The following is a 21,728-nucleotide window of genomic DNA, read 5'->3' as shown; positions in this document are numbered from 1 at the left end:
GAGCATGCTGGTTTTGTTTCTATGGAAAATGAGAAAAGATGCGAAATTGAAGGTCTTGGTGACATTTCTTTGTGTTTTGAAGATGGCTATAAAATGACTTTGAAAAATGTCAGATATGTTCCTGATTTGAGCCATAATCTTATTTCTTGTGCCGCAGTAGATGAAGATGGTCTTGAGGATAGATGGGGCAAAGGCCTCATGAAAATCATGAAGGGCTCATTAGTTGTTTTCAAAACTGAACGTAAGCGCAATCTTTATATATGCACTGTTTCTTATGATAATCTTGTTGCATCTGTTTCTGAATGTGATTCAACTGCTTTATGGCATAAGAGACTTGGTCATATCAGTCAAAAGGGTCTTGATTTTTTAAGAAAAGATGGCATTTGAATTGAGAACTTTGAGAAACTGGATTTTTGCGATGAATGTGTTCTTGGTAAACATTATAAAGTGCATTTTCCTGCTTCACCCTCCCCAAATCCCTCCATATCTACTTGCATTCTTGATTATGTGCATGCTGATGTTTGGGGACCTTCGAATGTGCCTACTCATGGTGGTAATCGATATTTCTTATCTATTATAGATAATTTTTCTAGAAAAGTTTTCGTCTTCTTAATGAAGCACAAATCTGAAGTGTTTGAAAATTTTGAAAAATGGAGAGTTCTAGTTGAAAACCAAACTGGAAAAAGGTTGAAATCTCTTCGTACTAATAACGGTTTGGAGTTTTGTAATCAAAGCTTTTCTGAAATGTGTGATAAACATGGCATAAAAAGGCATAAAACCAACCCTATACCCCCCAACAAAATGGAGTTGCTGAAAGAATGAATCGAACATTGCTTGATAAAGTTAGATGCTTACTTGTGAGTTCTAGTTTGTCAAAAACGTTTTGGGGTGAGGGTGTTCTTACTGCTGCACATTTGATTAATTTGTCTCCTTCTGTGCCATTACTTGGAAAAACCCCTGAACATGTTTGGACTGGTAAAATTCCTGATTTATCTGTATTACGTGTTTTTGGATGTGCTGCATTTGTTCATCAATCTGTTGATAAATTAGAACCTAGGGCCATAAAATGTGTTTTTATTGGTTATCCGTGGGGGTTAAGGGATATAGACTTTGAGTACGCAGTCAACCTGGTTTTAAGGTTTTAATCAGTAGAGACATTACATTCAATGAAAATGAAATGTCGTGCTTAGAGAAAACTCAAACCCTACAAATACTGATCGATCTTCTTATTTATTCAGCGAGTTATACAATTAACATTAAAACCAAATACATAAATGCTACAACATAGTATATTAATACTAAACGCCAAATATCAAATGATATACAATTTTGGGCTCGTCATAACAATTTTTTGACAACACAAATGTAACAACAAATGAATAATTATTATCAAGTAGATCGTTATTAATGTCACTAATTACGTATAGACGTATAGTGACAATTTGATATACAACTTTTTGCCACTAGTGCTTGGCTTAGTGATATCAAACTTCAGTCAATGAAATGGAATAATTTCATCTAATTCATCAGACATCATGTACCATCAGGATGCAAAAGTAGCAGGGTTTTCACTATAATCCCTGGACTTTCGATCCACTTGGACATTATGTGAGAATATGATCATAATTTGCTCTTTCCAGAATGCCCTAATTACTATTAATTTCTTTCAACTCCATTATATGGTTGATTAAGGTGATTAATCCTGGAAGAAATGGTGAAATCTATAGGCATCCCACTTAATCTTGGTGGACCCTCATCAACACATCACTAATTGTAATGTATATAAATTAACATGCCCTGCAGCTTCCTTATAACTCTAATTTCCAACGACTGAACATCGACCAGTCCACACCTCTGCGTCGCAACAAATTACGAGTATTCATCGATCACTATATGTTGAGTAAGTTCTAATCCCTATCTAATTAATAAAGTAGTTTCGTAACACTAATCATACTTGCTTAATGCTATTTTGTAGTATATATATACATGGCTTTATTGCAATTTTGATCCTTTAATTATGGTATTCATGGTTTTAGTCCTTTAAAAAATGGAATCTGCTATGTATATAGTCCATTATTTTTTCCAATTTCGCAATCTGAGACATATTTTTTCAAAAAGTTGAAAATTGCAAGCATGTGTCATTAAATTTAAGGTGACACATGACTTGCATGTGTCAAATTTTGGTAGACCGAAAAACTGTGTTCTCAAATTGTGAAGTCTACAAAAATAAAGAACAAAACCGTAAGTTTCATTTTTTAAAAGATCAAAACACCAAATGCCTATAATTATAGGACTAAAGTTGCAATAAAGCCAACAAGATATATATTTTTCAGCCTCAAATTAATAAAAAAAAAATAGTAAAATAATATTTGCAAGTCTCCTCATTTTTCCTTTGAATGGAGGGAAATAATCAAATCAAGGCATGATATTTGATCATATCGACATATATATTATACAAAAAAAAAAATATGCTCGATTTTAGAAATATTAATTAAAGTGGCATTTGTTGCGGTCATATTTTACATTATAATACTCCAATCTTCATAAGGAAATCTATGGATAACATATGAGCACTGCGGATGCATGCGGTACAAGTTTTCAAAGATAAGGGGTTTTCTTGTATATACTTAAAACTGAAGGGATGTGGGCGTCGTATAGCATGAACTAATTCTATATATATGGCTGGCATGCAGGGTAGAGTTGTGGAAGATGATGGGCAGAATGAGGAGGTTGGTCGTGCTGCTTGTTGTAGTGGCAGTGATTATGCGGTGTTGGTGGGGAGTGGTGGCCGAAACGCAGCAGCAGGAGGCGGTGTGGAGGAATGATGATGAGGGTCATCATGTAGTCAATCATGATGAAGATAGTAAAACATGGGATGACGGTAAACACCATCGCTGCTCGCTGGGGAACTATATGAGTGGTTCATGTCCAGGGGAACACTGATCACTCATCATCATCCATACATACATACATTAACTATCGAAGTATACAGCTCTACGTAGATACGTATGTGTCTTCAATAATCACCAGATTATACAAACTCGCCTACTCTATATATATTTTGTATAATTTGTGTAACATTTTTATGTTTAGAGTTTAATGTAATATATATGTGCGTGTGCTATATATGTGATGAAGGGTTGCCTTAATTAAATAGGGTAAATGCACTTGCTTTCTTTTATGTGCCCAATTACATGCTTATATATATATATATATATATATATATATGTCTTGCTGTATTTTGAATAATCATTGTATGTATATTTATTGTTTATAATTATATATTGGAAAAGGAAATATTTCAATTAATAGTTTATTTATCACTTCATTATTATTTAGAAGTAATTATCGTTTACACCATTAGATTGTTAATACTAATAAAATAAAGTTTCATATTAATTAATAATGTTCAACCTAATTAACGGATTTGATTGTTCTTAATGTACAATAAATAAATTAACATGATCTTTGCAAGAAAAAAAATACTAACTTGGTCCTTAATTAATCACACCCACGTCGCCCTTATTAATTCCTTCCTCCTCTTATTAAAGTCCCACCGTCCATTTATATCTATACTATATATTAGGGGTCGCGACACATAAAATAAAAAATTAATGCGATTTTATTGAATGTAATTTTTTATGATAAATATCTTTTTTTTGATTTTTAAGAATTAAATAAATAAATGAGCTAATTATCATGATTTCTATTAATGTATTTACAAATTAAAAGCATTGTATAATTTAGGTGATAAAAAGTACAATATAATGGAGATGAAAAATAAGAAAAGAAAACCAAAAGATGAGAGAAGGGAAAAAGGGGAAAGAATTTACTTGTCATTTTATTTTTATATATACAGGTGGTTTAGTCCATACATATAACGTACGTGAAGGTAGTTACTTTACACCCCTCAACCTTAACAATATCATGTAGATTGTATAAATTATGGCTCAAGACCTTAGAAAACTACTTTTGATAGACAAAATATGGATTAACTAAAATACCTGATTTAAATTTATTTATTCCCATAAGTAACCATTTCTTTAATTAATTACTGATGCAAGCAAAAGCACGTTGGATATATTTTGAATCTGGATTTCTTGAGTCAAAACTTTCCCAAGTCTAGGATGAGGGAACTTCAAAAAATACGTTAGCATTCTGACACTCAAGTTAGTGAATAGTAATAAAAGAATAATTGTGCTAGAGTACTCATATGCGAATATTTATGCTAAAACTTGCATTACGCTTTACAGGGGGAGGAATGATGGTTTTTATAGCAACAACCCTCTATCAGGTTAACAACTGATGTGGATAGGTTTCCTTGGAATCCGAAAGTGGTTGGCTAGAATCTTTGAAAAGTTTGTATTTGATAAGAAAACCTAAGGGGAATAAGTCTTCCAACGAAGATAGAATCCGAATTTCAATTAATCATATTAATTATTGGACATCAATTAATCATATTAATTATTTTTTATCCATATAAATTAAAATTTAATCTATTTTATCAATTTTAGTTTGTTGTTCATTTTATTTTTATTTATAATTAAAAATTACATATATATTATACTTATAGGTATAACTAATTAAATTTATTTCGAATTAGAATTTGCCGTCGGAGAAATAGTAAGAAATATAGTGGCCCAATCAACATCATCAGATACAGATATCGTGGGCGGGTGACACATTTAATGATAGTGATACTATTCTAGATGAGTACAATTAGAACAATTATGTTATGCTAGCAAGTTGCAGAAGAAATGACACATATATAGTAACTTGCTGTCGGATACGTGATTTATGAGTGCATATGATAATAATATTTTATATTTTAAAATATATTATAAAAAAAATATAAATAAATCAATACATTATATTTCTAAAAAAAACAACAAAGAAAAAAAAATTAACTTAGAGATATTATTAATATAATGATAAAAATTGGTATTACGATGTCGTAACAGTTAAAAAGGCATATTCTATTTATATAAAATAGATATCCAGTTTGGTGGAGAAGTCTATTTCTGGATGTGCCACTGTTAATATTGCTCTCACACATTATGCTTCTAATGACCTTTTCCATGCTCTAAATTCATTTTTTTAAAAAAACAGTTTTACTCCTTTTTATTAATCACTGATCATATAATTCAACTTTAGAACAATCAATCGTGTCAATATATTCCACCGGAAGAAATATAACTCTTTGTTATGGTTAATTATCATGACTAGAAATAAATTATTATGGTGAATTTAACCACGGCTAACAACAATGATTTTAACCATTGTTTTCTTCTTCTCCTTCTTCTTTTTTTTTTTTTTTTTTTTTCAGTAAATGAGGTCAAAACATTAGTTATAATCAAAGATCATGGCAAATATATTACCAAGTAGCTAAAATCATATGATTGAGCATGGCCAAAATTACTTAAAATTTGAGCACTGATTTTCTTTGACCGTGGTGGATTTAATATTTATTTACTATACTTTTTTTTAAATCTTGGCCATTAATAATGTAGGATTTTTGAATTAATTAATTATATCAATAATATCTAAAGTTAAATTTAATTAAATAAAACATCTTATATCATTTACAAAATTATAAATACACTTCTTATCCATGAAACTTATTAACTTAGGGGGTGTATTTGTGATATTGTGCCATTAAATAGAAGTGTACTTATAATTAAACTTCAATTTTTGGTGGTGTTCATCTAAGAGTTCATGTTTCTACTACTGTGCACATACAGTCAATTCATACTTTTTTATTACTGTATGTTCACCTAATTATGATGTAATTTTTTCTCCATTTATTATAATTTTATGACAGTACGTTGTTAGATTTACTCGTTTAAACTACATATAAGTTTCAAAATATTATCTAGGAAATTTAATTTGGCCAATAATTTAGAAGGATCCTTAGTAAGGACGAAACTGGCATTTAATTATGTTTTTATTAATATCAGATTTTTTATAAATTGATCATTTTAATTAGGATGAGGTTTAAGTATTATTTCGAAAAATCAAAAGGGGCAAAGTATAATTACATTATTATTAAGGGATCTAGAGGTAGTTAACCCTTTCACCTAATTAATATGATTTAAATGCATTATTGGTCTTATAATTTAGGTTTTCGTTCTTTAACTCTCTACGAGAGCATTTTGAGCTTACATTTTTTTAATTTTTGCGATTTCAGTCCTTTAATTTTTTTTCAGGTTTCACCCTTCTTGACAGAAAAAAATGCATGTGCATTTTATGGGACTTTTCAAAATTGAGGCTACTTTTTATATATTGGCCTAATTTTGCCAGTATTTTTGTCTTTCAACTTTTTAGAGTAATATTTTTGTCTTATATCTTTTAAATTTTCATAATTTCAATCTATTTTTCGTCGGAGGATCAATTTACCCTTCTTTCCGGAATGTGAACTCTGCAAAAAAAAAAATGACCAAAATTATAAAAATTAAAAAATTACAAATACATTAGAAAGTTAAAGGACGAAAACGACAAATGACCTATAAAAAATACATTTAACCCAATTAATATTACCTCAGATGTAGCATCAGCAGAATGCAAAAACAAGAGCAGCAGGGTTTTCACTGTAATCCTTGGACTTTTTGTTTAGATTCATTATGACTAGAGATCATAGATAATTTGGTCATCCAGAATGGCCTAATAATTTCCATCAACTCCATCATTTGGTTGATTAATTAAGGTGATGAATCCTACAACCATTGGTGCAATACCCACTTAACGTTGCCTCATTTGGTGGACACCCCATCAACCCTGCAGCAGTACTTAGTTCTGTATATATCAACACCAATCTTCTGCCTATTTAATTCATAACAACAAATTATAGAGAGAGAGAGATGCAAATAAAGATGGGTAAACTGAGGTTGCTTGTTGTGCTGCTGCTACTGATTACGATAATGAAAGAGAGGGAGTGTGTGGTGGCTGCAAAGGTTGATAAGGCAAAGGTGATGGAGGATGAGGATGCAGGTGATGATGGTAGTGGTTTGGATAATTGGGAGAAGCATCATGGATGCGCGTTAAGGGAATTTATGATGCATGGTGGTTCATGTCCAAGGAGAGACTGATCCATCATGCCATGCCATGCCATCAGTGTGTGTTTCTGTGTACACATATCATATATATATATATATATATATATATATATCTGCATGTATATATATATATATATATATATATATATATATATATATATATATATATATATCTGCATGTATTTACCACAGTCTCACTATATATGTTTATTGTATAATAATTAATTATAAGAACAGCTTTCACTGCATGCATGCACGCATTTGCTTAGTAGTGTTTGAAGATCCTTTTGATGTAAGATGTACATATGTGTATTATTGTGTGATGGGGGGTTGCAACTTTGTTTTTACCACTGTTAATTGCTTTTCTGTTGTGTATGTATGCTTACATGCCGAATTCATCTCTCCCTCTCCCTCTCCCTCTCCACATATATATATGATGTATATATATATATATACATATATGCTGCATCGATAAGACCCTAAAGAATCTAGTTTAGCAATATATATATATATATATATATATATAGTTTATATTTGCACCAGTTTTATGATCGATGAATATGGATCATGTGTTAAACAAAAAAAAAGAAGAAGAAGAAGAAAAAGAAAGAGAGAGGTATATTTATTGATCAAATTAAAAAATAAACAACTTTGTATAATATCTGATAGAGTTTATTTGTACTGACATAATTGGAGTAATTCCAGTCTTGCACATAGCTAGATATCTTGGAATTGGACACTGTATTAGGTAAGATATATATAGGATGAATAGCAATTTATCCATTTGATCTTAAAAATGAGCAAATTACTCCATGTGAAAGTAAAATAGCAATTTATGCCTTTGTGCTTTTTAAAGTGAAGCAATTTACCTTCTTGTTCAAGGAAGTAAATTTCTTTATTTTAAAAAATATAGGAAGGTAAATTGCTCATTTGCAATATCATTAGAAGACTACTTGCATTTTTCCATATATCAATGTAGATGCCAAAAAAAAAAGATTATCATTTTACTAGCGATAATATTTCAATGCTCGAGCCAGCCCCAACTTTTAGAAATTTCAAGAAGAAGGGTTATAGCATTGAAGTATTATAGTCGACATGTTATATGGATCTTTTATGGATGTATATGTACGATCAGTTGAAAATATGGTCTATTCATCAAAATAAATGTAGATGTATAAATTGTACTTATAGAATTGATCATACTACTCGATCAGGAAAATTATTTGTTTAGTCTTTTTTATTTGCTATTAATTTTAGTTCTTTAGATTTATCTGTTTTAATTTTAGTCCTATAACTCTCAAAATTATTTAATTTTAGTTCTCTGACCCAATTTCGAATAATTTTACCCCTACACAGCATTTCAAAAGCAATTTTAGTCCATATATATCCATTCATTTTGCATCACGTAGCCGATATTCGCCACGAGCCTAAATTTATTGAAAAAATACTTGTTTATATTACATTTAGAGGATTAGGATGGACTATTAACCTTTATCACGAAAGTGTAAAAAAATCATGAATTAGGCAAAAGGACTAAATCTATACAAAATTGATAGAGAAAGGATCAAATCTAATATTGTCGAAAATAAAAGACCAAAATGAATTCAAATCAAAGTTATAGAACAAAAATTTTCTTTTTCCCCTATTCATCCACTAACTATATGGGTGACGTTTATTGATATCACAACATTTTTTGAGGGGTTTTAAATGTAATTTCTAAAATTATAAAGGTTAAAATTTAATTATATTATTTTGAAGAAGTCTAAACATAATCAAGAATTTGATTAGGATTGTGGATGAACAAAAGCTCTGGACATGCCAGAACAATTTACTTCATTCCTCAGTTAAAAAATGACTGAATTAGTCGCCTAATTCTAATAACAACATGTTACATTGGGAACCAAATACCCTCTCCAATTTGCTACTTTTCTTTTCCCAACGCAAAAACATACGTAGAAAGAAAAGAGAAAAAAAGCAGTATAGTTGAATTACATGATATGGCTGTCCGAAATACATAGGGGTAAAAATTATCATTTTACTCCGGTAACTACAGTGGGTGTCAATTTTAATTACATTGGAGTAGAATTTGCTATTTTAGAAGTTGGACACATTAAACACAAAATCACCAAAATTTAGAATTTTGTCAGAATTTTAGGCTCAGGTGAGAGACACATAACAAATTCCGATCAAATTTGCAATTTTCAACAGATTTTGTCCTTAGTATGTCATTTTTTTAAAAATTGTAATGATGTACTGTCATTTCAACATGACTAAAATTGTCATTTTCTATAAGTATATATAGGACTAAAATTACAAATAAACGTACAACTTTTTGGCACTAGTGCTTGGCTTAGTAAACATCAAACTTCAGTCAATGAAATGGAATAATTTCATCTAATTCATCAGACATGATGTACCATCAGGATGCAAAAATAGCAGGGTTTTCACTATAATCCCTGGACTTTCGATCCACTTGGACATTATGTGAGAATATGATCATAATTTGCTCTTTCCAGAATGCCCTAATTACTATTAATTTCTTTCAACTCCATTATATGGTTGATTAAGGTGATTAATCCTGGAAGAAATGGTGAAATCTATAATAGATGGTGGTGTGGCGGGATGATGATCAGGATCATGTAGTTGATCATGTTGATGATAGTAAAACATGGGATCCACACCATAGCTGCTCGCTGGGGGACTATGTGAGAGGTTTATGTCCAGGGCAACACTGATCATCACACATACATTAATTAGCTACATATATATATATATATATATATATCTTTAATAATCACCAGATTATGTACACAAGCTACTCTATATATATTTTGTATAATTTGTGTGACGTTTTTATGTTTAGAGACTTGGAGTTTAATGTAATATATATGTGCATGTTGTTGATAAGTTTTCTTGGAATCCGATCAACTATTGTTTAGAGAAGTGTACTTCCTGGGATTCCGATCAACTATTGTTGTGGATAAGTTTTCTTGAAATCCGGAAGTGACTGGCTAGAATCTTTGAGAAGTTTGTATTTGATAAGAAATCCTAGCTCAAAAATAAGTCTCTCAGGGGAAAAGGGATCAAATTTCCCAAGGGTTGTTGGGATGCATGGGAAATCTTTCCTATATCTTCATGCCTTTGTCATAGCTTACGCGACCATCTTTTCCATGTTAGATGAGTGTGCCTCCTAACATGTGTGAGGGAGATATTTCTAGAAGCCAAGCTGGCCAAAGGGGCCTACTCTGTGAAATAGTTGCTGGGTAGAGGTCACTTCCTGTCGAGCCCCGTACACTCATGGGCCTTTTTATCAGGCTTTCATGTAAATTGGGCCTTTGCTTGGGCCAAATATTTTTTGGACATCAATTAATTATATTAATTACTTTTTATTCATGTAAATTTAAATTTAATATATTTTATTAATTTTAGTGGGTTATTCATTTTATTTTTCTTCTATTTTATACTTAAAAAAATATGTATATATTACACTCGTTATATTATATAATTAATTTAAATTTGATTAAACTCAATTCAAATTAAAATTTTGCAGGTATATAGCTAGTGGCACAATCAACATCATCATATACTGATATTGTGGGTGGGTGACACATTTGATATAATTTTAGATAACTACAGTTAGAACAATTATGTTATGCCAACAAGTTGAAGAAGAAATGACACATATATAGTAATATCAAGTTTAGTGGAGATGTCTATTCCTGGATGTGCCACTGTCAATAATGCTCTCTCATATTATGCCCCTAATGATATTTAATCACAGCTAACAATGATCAATTTGGTACAATTAAAAATCGAAAAAAATGCAAGCAACACTATGTGATATTAATGTAAATAACAAATTATCCCCTATAAAAAAGTAAATTTTATTTATCTCTATACAACAATTTATCTCTTTATGTTTTTTAAAATGAAGCAATTTGACTCCTTAGACAGGGAGGTAAATTGTTTTATTTTAAAAAGTATAAAGGGGTAAATATTATATTTTTCTCATAGAGAGATAATTTATTGATTTTCAATATCATATGGGTAAATTGCTATTTACCTTAATATAGTTCTTACAATGATTACTATTACTAATTAAGTACATCACTTTGAAAATAATTAATTTCACAAATTAGGGCTAGTATGATTATTAATGCCATTGGTTCATTATCAACAACTTAACGATGGGTCTAGCGGCAGTAAAACAATCTTTTAAGATTGAGATTTATTAATTATTATTGTTTTAAAAATCGTTATAATTTGTTTTTCTTTTCCACATTGCTTTTGTATATATAGAAAGATTTTTTTAAAAAAAAAACACAAAAAATGAGTAATTTTTTCTCCATTTATTATAATTTCATAACAGTACTTTGTTAGATTTACTCAGCTTGAACTATATACAAGTTTCAAAATACTATGAAGAAGATTTAATTTGGCTGATAATTTAGATTGAGCCTTGAGTAAGAATGAACTTGGCATTCAATTAGTCTTTTATTAATATCAACATTTTTTATAAATTGAGCTTTTCAATATGAATGAGGTATAAGTATAATTTCGAAAAAACAAAAGGGGCATAGTATAATTACATAATTTTTAAGGGATTTAAAGGTAGTTAACCCTTTCACCTATGGTTGATGAAATACACTTAGATTTAGAGGTAGTTAACCCTTGCATAATTACATTTTTAACAAAGTGTAATGCACTTGTCGTATGATTGATTCAAATTTATTAAATTAGGTTTGGGCTAGAATTTCCCTCCTATTAATATGGTTTAAATGCATTGTTGGTCCTGTAACTTGGGTCATTTGACATTTTCGTTCTTTAAGTTTCTAAAGCAGCATTTTCATCCTGCATTTGTGATTTCAATTATTTTAGTTTCTTTTTAGATTTCACACTTCTCACCAGAAAAATGCATGTACATCTCACGCAATCTTTCAAAATTGGGACTATTGTTCATATACGGGCCTAATTTTGCCAGTGTCTTTTGTCCTTTAATTTTATAGGGTAGCATTTTGGTCTTATATTTTTTAACTTTCATGATTTTCAATCCATTTTTTTCTGATCGGAGGATCAGTTTACCTTTCTTTACAGTATGTGAACTCCGACAAAAAATAAATAAATAAATAACTAAAATTGTAAAAATTAAAAAGATGCAAATATCCTAAAAGGTTAAAGGATGAAAACGTTAAATAACGTATAAATTAGGGATAAAAAATGCAGTGAACCCAATTAATATTACCTCACAAGTAGCATCAGAATGCAAAAACAAGAGCAGCAGGGCGGTTTTCACTGTAATCCTTGGACTTTTTGTTTAAATTCATCCACTTGAATTATGAGTGGGTAGGGATCATATTCATATATAGTTTGGTCATCCAGAATGGCCTAATCTATATACACATAATTTCCGTCAACTCCATCATTTGGTTGATTAATTACGGTGATGAATATATAATCCTATAACATGATTTATCAATGGTGCAATCTATAGGCATCCCACTTAATGTTGCCTCATTTGGTGGAGGTGGACACCCTGCCCATCATCCCTGCACCAGTAATATCGATTTCTGTATATAACAACACCAATCTTCTGCCTACACCAACAAATTAGAGAGAGAGAGAGAGAGATGCAAATAAAGATGGGTAAAATGAGGTTGCTTGTTGTCTTGCTGCTACTGATTATGATCATGAAAGAGAGGGGCGGGGGGTCTGTGGTGGCTGCAAAGGTGGACGATAAGCAGAAGGTGATGGAGGATGAGGATGGAGGTGATGACAGTCGTAGTGGTTTGGATGATTGGGATCCTCATCATAAATGCTCGTGGAGGGAATTTTCCAAGAGTGGTGGTTCATGTCCAGGGAGAGACTGATCCATCATGCATGTCTCTCTGTTTCTGTGTATACATACATACATGCATGCCCTATATCTATGTTTATTGTATTTACCACAATTTCACTATATATGTTTATTCAATAATTATATGAGCAGCTGCATCACCCTGCATTTGCTTACTAGTGTTTGAAGATCCTTTTCATGTAAGATATACATATGTGTATTAACGTGTGAATATATATATATATATGCACTTAGTTTTTACCACAATATTAATTGTTTTTGTTATGTATGTATGCGTACATGCCCAATTCATCTCACCCTCTCCATCTCCGTATATAGAGAGAGTTTATATATGGACCAGTTTTATAATCGATGACTATTAATTACAGTTTATATCCAGTGTAGCATACTAGCAATAAATTGTAATTGTAGTTTTATAAAAATTAAAAATGAGTATGCAATTAAATCTATAATTACCTATATTTGTACTTGGTAATATTAGCTAGGTAAGATGCGTTCAATTTAATTATGATATTTGGAGTATATTTTTAGGTGAGTCTGCATTCCTCCAAAATAAATGTAAACATATGGGCTTAAATTGAGTATTATGGGCCAACAACATCCTCGTATTTTCCACACATGCGCGTCATTGCCCAATTCCACCCGTTGCTTGCTCATGAAAAAATTAATTTATCTAAAATCAATTGTAGAATAAAGTTATATAGACTTGGATTCAGATTTCTGTAATTGATTTTATGCATCTAACCCCAAAGGTAATGATCACAGAAGAGGTCAAATAATCCTGAAAACAACATTTGCAACTCAAGGGTTAACAAATGATAGGATCAAAATAGGCTATTGTTGTAACAAATACCACAGGTCCACAGCAACTATGTGAAATAAATCCTTGTGATTTTATTAAGGGTATTCTATTTAAAACGATTACATAGAGATAAGATATTTATACAGGGAGTAAATCTTCTTCGTTTACTGGTTTTGTTGTTATATAGGAATACTTTATGGAAATTTTAAATAAATCGGTAAGAATCAACGCCAAACCCCGCATAAACACCGGGGGTCTTTAACCACAAAAACAAAAGTATGTGAAATAAATCGACAACAGAATAGGTAGAATATCACAAATTCCGACATATATTAGCCGCAAGAAATGGTTAATACCAACCACAATTTTACAAATATTGCAACTTGATTCAGACCCTTAACCTTAAAATATACAGGTTTTCTCCATTTAACATCCAGCAAAAATTGCTCTAGTAACTTGCACCTCATTTTCGAAGCTTTTTGAGTTTCCTAAGGTTTGTAGCATGATAGCAAGAAGCAGCCTTCTTCTCACCTCTTTATTTCTATCTTAATCCCACCAATACCTCCCCGATTGCAACTAACAAGCTATAACATCAATCAGCCAACAAAATCTCGAATTATGTGACCTCCGAAATGTGGCCTCAAGTGATGCTCTTGCTGCAAAGATGGCCGTTGCGCATTCTCCGCACTTTGCCTGAGGCCCAAAGTCAGTGATACGGCCCCAAGCCCTCCAAACTCAACCCCACTCCGGTGAGACGGCACCAAGCCCATCAACGAACCGTCGACACTTGATGGAACGTGATACTCGATTCTTGAACGCTTTTCTTGATTCCATGTGTTTGCGTTCAACCGGTCGATTTCACGTCCCGACGGACTAATGCTTGAGCATTCCACTTGCTGCTTGTTCGCTTGATCACAACCTTCAATTGCGACTTTCATCCCATTGGTTTTTCCAGCATCAGATCCTGTTTCGGCCGCTAGTCCTTTGGTCTCCAGCATGTGTATCTCTTCAACCATAGGTTTCCATAGACGGACTCGAGCGTTGATGAACCAGTTTGATACCTGAATTGCACAACGAAGATGCTATTGATGTTAGAAAGTTCGCATCGCCAAAAACATGTACATGAATATAATATGATCAAGAATACGTGTCGATTAATATATATATATATATATATGATCAAGAATGCTTGAAAATAAAAATATATAGATACAACAGAGATGGAGTTTCAAGACCTAAGTTATCTTTCCTGTAGAGCACCGACACATCTATATTTTTGCTTCAAAACAAGAAACTTAACATGCCATCAAGTGTTCCATGATTTAGTCCATGATTGTGACCAATCGGAGTGACGATAGAGTCAACTAATATAAAAGAAGACAGCCTGCTTTCCTACAGAATGAACTGCAAAAATAAACGCAAAAATACCTGATTTCTGGTTAAGCCAGTTTGTGCGGCGAGCATATGCTTGTCGGTGTCTGTGGGGTACCTTCACACAAAAAAAACAAACTCAACCCAGAAGTTCATACGAATAAAACCATCATGTTTGTCTGAAAGTCTGTGATTGTGGGTGTAAACAAAGAACTCTTACGGGTGAAGAAAATGGTCAAAAAGCCATGCCCGCAGAATAGAGACAGCACGTTCCGGTAGGCCTCTCTGGGGCCTCCAGATATGTTGGCCTTCAAGTATGCCTAGACCAGCTGCTCCTTTCTGCCTTTGAAAGCTTTGGTCAAAGAACTTCAGCATCGAAACACCAGCGTCGCTCTTGCTCGTGCTTGTGCCGGCAGTGGGGGACGACAAGTCCTCTCCCAAGGCATTTATTATGCCCTTGAGTGAGTCGGCTATTGCAGATTTTAGACATCGGAAATGCTTGGAGACCATCTTTAGAGCTAGAGAAACATAAGGAGTGGCGGCACTAAGACCTGCCACTGACTCAAAGGATGAAACCACCATTTGCATCTGCTGCTGATACTGTTTATACCTTTTGCAGACCTTTCACAAACCATATGAAATTTTTTCATAAGTTCGACTTCTTACATGGTCACTAATAGTTGAAACACTGTGATATTGCATAAATGTGGGGTTGGGAAAAGATAAGAAGACAACTGAAAATGTCTCACACATGCAAAAAGTTAAATTTTTACAAAGACACATCACATGTCACAGCTTGAGAAATACATGGGTGGCCCATATATTCTGTCATGCACCGGGATTCTTTTGCCCGGGCTGTACGTGGACAAGTTTAACTAATGTTCTAACACAACAGGATGAAAATCATGAGCTGCGAAGAGAAGAAATGGATGGAGCGTCAAAGCTCATAAAAGGGGAAAAGTTGCAATATTGTTCACATACTACTATTGATCAAACCCCAGATGGAGATGCACTTTTTCTTGATTATTGAGATCAAACTAGAGCTAAAAGAGAGGTAATTTCATCAGGGCTTGAAATCAACCATTTATGTATGAAAGAAATGACATTGGGATGCTTGAAGAATCTGCAAGTCCAATATCTGGTCCATGTAGGAAATTGAAAATAATTAGTTAAGTTACAAAGTTTGGGATTCTCGTGATGTTGGAATATAGTGGAAAACGGCAAGAATTGAGCTACCCTACTCTTAAGACCGGTCTAGATGAACTCCTTGAAAGTAAACCATATTATAGTTGGTCGGTAGCTGTCTAACTGAGTAATGATAGTTCTAGAGTAGTCTTTCTGCAACTAGGAAAAGGGAATAGCCACTAACATTTTGTAGCATAAGAGCCAAGGAAGTCAAGAACATTAATTGGGATTAGTAAAAGTATGTGATACATTCCTCTCTAATCCACTAAAACTCATGCTCATGGAGCTCGTATGCTTTTATTCACAACGGCTATTTATAAAATCTAGCATGCGCAGCATTTCTAAAATGAATTCACTTTTAATTGGTTTTCCTGCATAATTGAAAATATGTTTGGATAATGTGTTGGACATGTCCACAATATAACTATTTACACATCATCATTATGAAAATGATAATTTCGGGCATAAATGTGTGTTTATAAACAACAAAAAACGAAAATATGGAATTCGAGAATTAAAAAAAGAAAGGCCTATAGACTTCCAAAGTTTAATGAAACACAAAACATGTTATTCTAGAGGACTTCATTAAAAATACACCTTACCATTTTTCTTGTAACATGAACAAAATGCTTTAAATGACTAATCATCAAAAGAATCTCAAAAGCCTGCCGAGAAAAGAAGATGTTAAACAACCCATCCTGAGAATTTGCCAACGCGTCCGATCGAGCATAGGCTATAGTCTATCCTAAATAGAGTCACCACACGAGCATAGGCTATAGTCGATCCTAAATAGAGCTACCACACCCTGGTCCGAAGGGCAGAAAAAAGGAAATATAAGAAAACAAAACAAGATTTCTATTCACAGTGAAAACAAACATGGAGAACTGCACATGCTACATCAAGGCAGCCTAAACACTGAAGAACATTGCAGGAACAATGGAAAAGAGTCCTCAAGTTGTCATATATATAAGCATGGTAATGAATATTTAACACACGTAAAGTACATAAATGATAATAAAGCAATCAAAAGATCACCAACCTCATCCAGCATATACATAAGTTTTGCCTTCTTCTGAAGATTTTCGGGCCGATAAGAATCTGTCGAGCAGCTCGCACCCTCTGGCTCTCGGCCCTTATCATTCGAAGCATTGAACACGAATGATGAACCACTGGAATCACCTGTAACGGCTGGTACTTCAGCATTACTAACAGCATCACTTGAAACCCTAACCTCCTCTAAGATCTTATGGGGCCCCTCGCATATTTCAATGTGCTTAGGCCGGGCAACAATGCAGAGCTCATCCAATAATTGCTGGGCCGGCCTCAAATACTTTGAACTTCTGAGAATTGTAGCATAGCCGGTGAATGGACCGAGGGGGCCAGGATTTCTATGAGTCAAAGCCGGAATTGCCATCATATCGGCACGGACATTTCCTAAAACTTTACCACCGGTCAACAAATTTGGATCGGAAAGCAAGTTCTCCGGCTTCAAGGTCCTCGAACCTTGAACATTACCACCAGCACAAACATCTGTACAGTGCAAATCCATGGCGATATCTCTATCAGCAATATGAGTTGCATGCACTTTGGGAGACGGAACGGAGGAAAGGGACAATGAAAGGGTCTGATTGTTGGAATTGTCTGCATTTTTAGCAGCTGCATAATCCAATTCTCCACTCCACTGATTGCACCCGTCGGCCGGCCTATTTACTGATTGCGAAACACTCTTAAGGCGCAATTGATCAGCATAAGCTGGAAGAAGTAGAAGTTCACCCCCACCAACCACCCAAGGCCCATGGCTAGTTTCCTCAGAACCTTTTTGCCTCAATTCTACGCCAGAAGAGCGATCATTTGGAGCGGCAACAAGTTCTTGAAACGCATTTTGGTAAAGCGAAGAACTGCAATGCATATCCCCATAGTGCTTGTTCTGGCTGCTCGGATTAGAAACCTCAGTAGCTGGATTATTCAAAGGTGGATGTAATTCTTGATATCCTAGATAAGGTTTGACCTCAAATGTGGAAATAGGAGTACAACTATTGATGATTCTCAATGAAGATCCAGACAGGCCCTCGCCGACAAATATTGGGGTTTGATTAGCCACCCAATCGCTGCTCGATTGTGAGCCAATGCTTTTCCATGTGGTAAAGTATTGTGGGTCACTACTAATTGTGGCTGAAGGATTGAAGGTGTTTGGGATTGTTCTAGATAAACTCCCAAAGAAAGTTTCACCGACCCGTTTATCGGGTTCTTGATGAACCATCACGGCATCCTTTTGTGCTAACATACCTTGAGAATTCATGGAAAAATTAGGCATTTCTGAGCAAAAGTCTGAAGAGTCATAGCATATATTCCCAGGTCGACAGTTTCGAAGGTTGTTGGATTCATAATTTAGAGCATCATGGGGAGGAAGTTGCTGCAAATTGTTAGGATAAACTTGATAATGGGGTGGGTTCGAATCATGCTGAATTCTCAACTTATCTCGACGGCTTTGCTGCGCAACATGGAGTTCAGGCCTAAAGTTGCTCATATCCATGAATAGCCTGAGCGTAGAAAAGCACAGCATGTGAATTCACTGGAGAAAAGAAAACACACAGACACGCAAAAATTCTCCTCATAACGAGAGAGAGAGAGAGACGAGAGAGAGTTATCGAATAGACAAGAGAAAACAACATATGAGAAACAAATGCAGCTCCATGTGAAGAAAAGTAATAATCTTGGAGAAGTGAGATGTTGACAAGAGATCGCAGGAAAACTACGGAGAATCCGAGTAATAGGCAAGAAAAAGAAAGCGAAAAAGCCTTTATTTTAATGTCTCAGACTTATGCTTCTCAGCCAAGCAAACAGTGAATAGACTTAGGACTCACTGTTCAATCATATATATACATACGTCTCAACTCTGGAAAAAGGAGAGAAAAACCAGACAAAAACTTTAGCCCAGAACTGCAAAAAACTTGAAAGAAATCTCTGGACCACATACTGTTTTGTACACAGCAGTGTGATAGAGATTTACACATAAAGTAATCGAAAAAGCTTCCCGTATACCACCAAAACCCTAGAGTTTCAAGACTCGAAGAATTCTCCCATGAACAGAAGATCTGAAAGAACTGTCGCACACCAATAGCGGATCGGCATCATAATCTTCAAGAAGATCCGATTCATGAAGCCAAATACCGATCAAGATGAAGAAACTAAGTAAAAAAAAAAAAAGCAACTAGAAAATCCGTGGGTTCTTGGTTGAAAACCCTGAACTTCAGTAAACAAGAAGAAAGTATTCTTGAATCTGCATGTTTGCTTTCTTGCAAAGCTCATCAAACTTGCAAGAATTCAAGAAAACGAGAAAGAGATACTATTTACACTGTAAAACAACAAGAGAAATGAAGCAAGCAAAAAGATCAAGAAAAAGGGTTTCGCAACGTCATGGAACTGATATTTTCTCAGAATTTCCATGTATTACCTTCTCGTAATCTGTAATTTTCAAGAAAAACCCATTTGAAAGAGGAGAGATTCCGGTGGAAGTTTCCGGCAAAGATTCCAAGAGGGAGTTGAGTTGAGTGGTGGGGTAGGAGCGGAGAGAGGAGCAGAGCTAGCTGGAAGGAAGAGAAGAGAAGTGTAGGGACAATGATTGCTGCTGAGGTGATAATTGCCGTTTGGCTTCAACGAATAAACAAGAAGAAATTCATAAAGCTTTCGCGTTTCTCGTATTATTATTATTATTATTGTTGTCGTTGCTGTTTTGTACAAATGGAATGGAAGGGGAATTAACGTCTCTTCTGCCGTTACATTTGACGGCGAATATCTATCAAACTGTTGCAAAAAATCTATCAAATTTGACATGGATGGATGGATGGATCTTACAAGAAAATCAGGACTGAAAATTTGTGTTGTGCTTCCCAATTTCTCAATCCGGCCCCACCCCACTCTATTAATTATAAATAAAAATGAAAACTTAATAATTGTCGGCCCACCTATTTTCCTTCTTTTTTCGGATACGCCCCTTAATTGCATCATTTACTACAAAAATACCACCTTCCACTATTCTCACCTATTTATTTCTGTTTTTTTTTTTTTCCAATTTTCAATTTCTAAATCAATGAGTAAAGTAAATATATGTTTGTTCGTACGTAATTTTATTAAAAATATATTAATTTAATATAAAATATAATCTCATTAATTAATCAAAACATATTATCATTTTTTTTCCGAAACATCTTGCTTCACTTTCTTTCTTTTTTCCTCAAAAGGACAAAATTAAATTAATTTCCACATATATAAATATATTTTTAAATATAACAATCGATCACATATAAAATATGCTACAAAAATGAACAAAAAAAATAAATCTTTTAATAATCGGAAAGTATCACAAGAACCATAAGTCGTCTACAGAGATATCTTTTCATTAATTATGTATGTAATATTATAATTTTGACATTAATAGAGAAATTCGAGCACATAATTGGCCCGTTTTTACCAACTAAACTCAGCATGTGTTAGCCTAACGTTCTTGTGTCTGTGTAATAAAAAGGAGTGACTTTCTTTAATGGTAAAAATGGATTATCTTTTAGTGCTCTTTATGGTTGGTGCAAAATTAACAGTGGGTATTAATGGAACTTTCCTTTTTGTTATTATTGCTACTACTAATTTAGTCCATTCTAAAGTTACACAAGTTGAGTAAATTTCGTGTGGTTTAACGTTGTATTATTGATTTATGGTCACTGGTGCCATGTTTTTAACAATAGGTTTTAGAACAACTAATTACGATTTAAAAAATTATATACAATTTTTTTTTTTTTTGAAAAAAATCCTCAATAGTAATTCATCGTTTATAAGAACTTACAAGTTTTCAAAATATTTTATAACATTTTATAAATTTTTCAAAATGTTTTAGTAGAACGGGGTTGTCGACAAAAAATAAGAAGTTATAAGTTATTTTAAAAAAAATAAAAAGAAATCTTAACTTACTCTAAATTTTTAGCAAATTATCTCAATTTTCATCATATTAGTTACAGAATTGTTGTTACCGACGTCTTATAAGTTTTCATCATTCTTTTCAATCTAAATTCTTTAAAAATTATTTTTATAATAAGATATGACGTCTTATAAATTGTAAGAAGATATAAATAAATGGGTGGCATCACCCTCTAATTAAATTAATAAGTTGAAATAGGGTAAGTACTAAAATTCATAAATGAAATGAAGGACAGTTAGGTAGATCTCTTTAAAGCTAGTTTGGAGGTACCCTGCTTTGGTTGTAAGCGCTTTTTCTTTCTCCTCCTCCGTGGATGAAAATTAAAGATGAGACTCTAATTTTCAGTTGATGTAAGTCCATACACTACTGCTAAAGAATTTATCAAACTATATTTGGATTGATTGATGGATTATAAAAATTATGATTTTTAAATATTCCGTACGAATTCTTTGAACGTATTTAAATAATTATAAATTTTCAAAAATTATTCAACTT

The 21,728-nt window shown here is 33.1% G+C and overlaps 1 protein-coding gene and 1 long non-coding RNA gene across 2 annotated transcripts; one reads left to right on the top strand and one right to left on the bottom strand.

Moving 5' to 3' along the window:
* LOC110012613 lies at positions 1,794 to 3,147 on the top strand. The gene is made up of 2 exons (XR_002287833.1): positions 1,794 to 1,900; positions 2,694 to 3,147. It is a non-coding gene; the product is annotated as an uncharacterized LOC110012613 (long non-coding RNA).
* LOC105170277 lies at positions 13,995 to 19,946 on the bottom strand. Its single transcript, XM_011090960.2, has 5 exons — positions 19,719 to 19,946; positions 17,304 to 18,804; positions 15,300 to 15,700; positions 15,137 to 15,197; positions 13,995 to 14,769 (listed from the first exon to the last, which is right to left on the bottom strand). The coding sequence occupies exons 2-5, from the start codon at positions 18,795 to 18,797 to the stop codon at positions 14,305 to 14,307; spliced, it is 2,421 nt and encodes an 806-aa protein (XP_011089262.1). The 5' UTR covers positions 18,798 to 18,804; positions 19,719 to 19,946; the 3' UTR covers positions 13,995 to 14,304.

The sequence above is a fragment of the Sesamum indicum genome, linkage group LG9 (genome assembly GCF_000512975.1).
Source record: "Sesamum indicum cultivar Zhongzhi No. 13 linkage group LG9, S_indicum_v1.0, whole genome shotgun sequence".
Taxonomy (NCBI): Eukaryota; Viridiplantae; Streptophyta; class Magnoliopsida; order Lamiales; family Pedaliaceae; genus Sesamum; species Sesamum indicum.
This window is presented reverse-complemented; position numbering and strand designations above follow the sequence as displayed.

Coding starts and splice junctions, on each gene's coding strand:
- LOC105170277 (XM_011090960.2), bottom strand. CDS start 18,797: ATGGATATGAGCAACTTTAGGCCTGAACTCCATGTTGCGCAGCAAAGC. Junction 15,701..17,303: donor TTATGTATATGCTGGATGAG/GTTGGTGATCTT, acceptor GGTTTGTGAAAG/GTCTGCAAAAGGTATAAACA. Junction 14,770..15,136: donor CTGGCTTAACCAGAAATCAG/GTATTTTTGCGT, acceptor TGTGCAATTCAG/GTATCAAACTGGTTCATCAA.